The sequence below is a fragment of the Papaver somniferum genome, chromosome 8, assembly GCF_003573695.1.
Source record: "Papaver somniferum cultivar HN1 chromosome 8, ASM357369v1, whole genome shotgun sequence".
Taxonomy (NCBI): Eukaryota; Viridiplantae; Streptophyta; class Magnoliopsida; order Ranunculales; family Papaveraceae; genus Papaver; species Papaver somniferum.
Window position 1 is genome coordinate 81,762,599 of NC_039365.1, and position 3,745 is coordinate 81,766,343.

At 36.1% G+C, this 3,745-nt stretch overlaps 1 protein-coding gene across 1 annotated transcript; it reads left to right on the forward strand.

Annotated features, from left to right (window-relative positions):
* Positions 1-2,482, forward strand: LOC113305708 (probable aldehyde oxidase 4). The gene is made up of 3 exons (XM_026554721.1): positions 1-57; positions 357-435; positions 2,128-2,482. Exons 1-3 carry the CDS (start codon positions 1-3, stop codon positions 2,421-2,423), a joined length of 432 nt encoding a protein of 143 aa, XP_026410506.1. The 3' UTR covers positions 2,424-2,482.
* Positions 2,483-3,745: the final 1,263 nt, after the last annotated feature.

The following is a 3,745-nucleotide window of genomic DNA, read 5'->3' on the forward strand; positions in this document are numbered from 1 at the left end:
ATGACCAACATCAATTTAAAATTTACTTTATTTACTAACCAAGCCACTGCATTTTCTGTCAGCCATATGTAGGGCTGCACAAGAACCGGTCTACACGACCTGGACCGGAGTAGAACCGGACATACCGGACCGGTACCGAACCGGAACCGGTCAAGCCGGTACAGATACCGGTTCTATAAAGTTGAGAACCGGACTAGACCGGTACAGACACCGGTTTTTGGGGAGAACCGTACTTGAACCGGACCATATGAACCGGTGATTATTAGCCGTTAAGATCTATATATGATTATCATAGCCGTCCAAGACAGGTATAGAATTAACTTGTTAATTCGTTCATTTTCTTCTTCTTCACTTAGAAATCTGAGAAGCGCGGTGCTGCTGCTGCTGATGGAGTTTTTTCTTCCTCCAAAATTCTCACTCGTTTTTCTTCAACTTGTAAGTTCCTTGTGATTTTCAATCTAGGGTTTTCTTTTCTACACTCAAAAGTTCGGTATAAATTATTGATTGATTGATTGTTCATGAACATAAAACTTAGGGTTTTGCGCATTGAGAAAAATATTTTTCTCCTTCCTATAATTTTGTATGTATGTGTGCCCTTAATTAGGATTTTCGTTTATCTTATAAGAAATCAGTACTTCGATTACGGAGTTTTTATTACTGGTTTTGTGGTTAATTTTTGGGATTCAATTAGAATTTTAGTGTTAGAAATGAAATTTGGGGATTCTTCGATTTCTTTGTGTAGTCAACAGTAGAAATGTCTAACAGCAAATAGGAGGAGATATTGCACAAACCATTGTTATGAAAAAGATGATGTTTTGTGCTCAAAAATGGCATGGGAAATGTCTTCTGTGAATATTAACTTCAGAATCATCAATGCCCTACTTGGATTACATATTAATCTTTAATATAACTTAGGATTACTAGTTCACTAGAAATCTAATTTTTTTGGTAATGTTACATTAACACTATGTTATACTGACGCTCATCATGTGCCAATTTGAATTTCAACTATTGACTTCAGCCAAATCTAATATCACCGTAACTGTCTACTTGATGAAGAACTGAACTATTGCAATTGAAAACATGTCAAGCAAACCAATTAATCACTCAAAGCTAGCAGACAACATATATTACCTTTCCATTTTAGCATAATGCCCTCTTGTAACTGCGAAGGGCTATGTATGTGCCATAGTAAAACTAATTTCCTCCTTGTAACTGCGAAGGGATCAAATGGAGGATCATTCTCTGAGTCTCAACTAAACTCCTTGATCCAATTCCATGAATTTTGTCTTAGTACTCGAAACATTGTTATGAAAAAAGTGCTTGCTAGGGTTGCATAAGAGCTGTTGATGTTCTGTAGAAGTTCAGATACAGATTGTATTTAAGTGGCGGCTTATGCCAAGTTTTTTGTAACAGCTGTTTCTTTTTTGTTTTTTCATTTCTTATCTAGTAGAATTTGAAATGTGTTTTTTTTTTAAGAATGAGGTGGCGCGTATAGCGTCTCATAAATTCCTGTGGAATGTAGCTCGTAATGATAAAAAATGATGCTAAATCCCTTAATTATAGCATGCCTTCTTTTCTCCATTAGGAGATCGACGCGAATATGAATCGTAAGCTAATTCAAAAGATGTTGTTGGTCATTCTGTCTTAGAACAACAGGGAAGATAAAGATTGCTCGTTCATCTATTAGTGTCATTCATACTTTGCCTTCTAGCATACTAGGGATTCATCCTATGCTTTTCATCAGAGTCTTGCAAATGAGCCAATGGACACACCCGCCAGACGCCCCACTTCCATATAAAGGATACAGATATGTTACAATCATGTATTAACTGATTAGAATCTCTATTCCTATTTGGAAATACAGGATTTAGAATCCAGGACAGTGGCTTTGTAGTGCTTGCTAGGAGAAAAGTCCATTAACTTAGATCTAATATATTGCTGAGTGTCCACATGCTGTCAACAAGCAAAAATCCTGAATGTGGTGTATCTTTATGATGTGCTTGATTTTGAAGCTTAGTTTCTCTGGGGTTTCCTATTCATTTAGTCCAAATGATACAATTTTTCAGTTTGTTAACAAAAATGAGATAGTTAGCCTCTATATAATCCCATCTGTTTCCATTGCAGGTGGTTGCAGAGCTTGCATTGTTCTTTTGTCCAAGTATGATCATGTGCATGAAAAGGTTGAGGATTTTACAGTGAGTTCATGCTTGACACTTCTTTCCAGTATAAATGGGTTTTCAATTACAACGAATGAAGTCCTTGGAAACATTAAAGATGGATTCCACACCATCCAAAAAAGAACCTCAGGATTCCATGCTTCTCAGTGTGGGTTTTGTACTCCAGGCATGTGTATGTCTCTCTTCGCTGCTCTTGTTAACGCTGAAAAAACACAAGCGTCAAATCTGCGCCAGTATAAATGAAAATATTGTATAACTTAGTATTATAATTTGTAATGTTTTCTGGGTAAAAACCCGGTACCGGTTTTGTACCAGACCGGTACCGGAGGTACAGGTACAACACCAGGTAAAAGTACAGGTACCGGTCCTCAAAAAGAGGTACCGGCCAACACCAAATATAGACACCGGTTCTATAAGAGAACCGGTCCGTACCGGAGTATGTGCAGCCCTAGCATATGGATGGTTTAGAATTATCCACACTCAGACATAACCCTTGTTCACCACCCCACCACCACCGTCATCATCAGTTCACTAGTATTGTAGTATTAAAATTTGGCAATTTCAAATTAAATTAATCAAAAACGAAGGATAATCAATTTGAACGAAAAACAACTACCCACTTCCTTAATTAGCAAAAGAAATTGAAAACAAACCCAAATTTCTCAGGAACCCTAATTAAAGGAAATACCCAAATTAACATTCCAAAACTAAATTGAACAATTTAGGTTCAAACAAACATGCATCAAATGAATTAACACAAACCCAGTGTCTAACATTAACAGAATTTCAAATCAATGGTTCAGAATTTGATCCATCAATCGTTAAAGAACTTCAGAACAAAAAAATCAAACAATGAGGTTAACAACAACAAAAACAAGAATTCATCTTGTTACTCTACAGAGATAAATTCAAACCAGCGGTAATGCATCCAACATTCATCATTTTCTTCTTCTTGTTATGCTGTTGTTGCACAAAAATAATCATACTGCTTCTCAATTAGGGTTTGTCTAAAAATGTTAAGGTAGGTTTCCATTAAATTGAATATGATACTAATCTAATTCCGATTACAAAAACCTTAATTGATTATTAGCCAATTCCTCATGAATCATGAACAAAAAAAGGAAAAAATAAAATAAACATAATATAGACTAGATTACTGCGAGCGGTGGGGGGGCGGGGGGCGGGGGGCGGCGGCGACCAAATAGAAGAAAAGAAAAGCCTTGCGAAAGATCGAACCAAATCAGACCAATAAGCTTATTGCCAAAGGTTTAAAAGCGTAAACATTTACGCGATCGTGTTTTTTTCTTTAAGCGTCAAATCGTATGTGGAAATTCATGGTCAACTGTGTAGTTTAATTAATCATGTAATTGTGTACATAATTTTCTGCTTGAATTGTGTTCTATTTTAGTTTGTACTTGTTTAGTGGTTTTATCATTAATCTAGGCCGTACGGAACCTGAGTCATCATCAGATGGAACGATTCCAATTAAATGTTCATTTTTCTAAAACATATTTTTAGGTCGTAAGATATGATATGTGAATCGGTTAATATATTAGTGTGATCGG

Bases quoted from the DNA above. Each gene is read 5' to 3' on its own strand.
- LOC113305708 (XM_026554721.1), top strand. From the start codon at position 1: ATGACCAACATCAATTTAAAATTTACTTTATTTACTAACCAAGCCACT. The intron at 58-356 runs GTCAGCCATATG...TTCTTCACTTAG, and splicing joins ACCAAGCCACTGCATTTTCT to AAATCTGAGAAGCGCGGTGC. The intron at 436-2,127 runs GTAAGTTCCTTG...TTTCCATTGCAG, and splicing joins CACTCGTTTTTCTTCAACTT to GTGGTTGCAGAGCTTGCATT.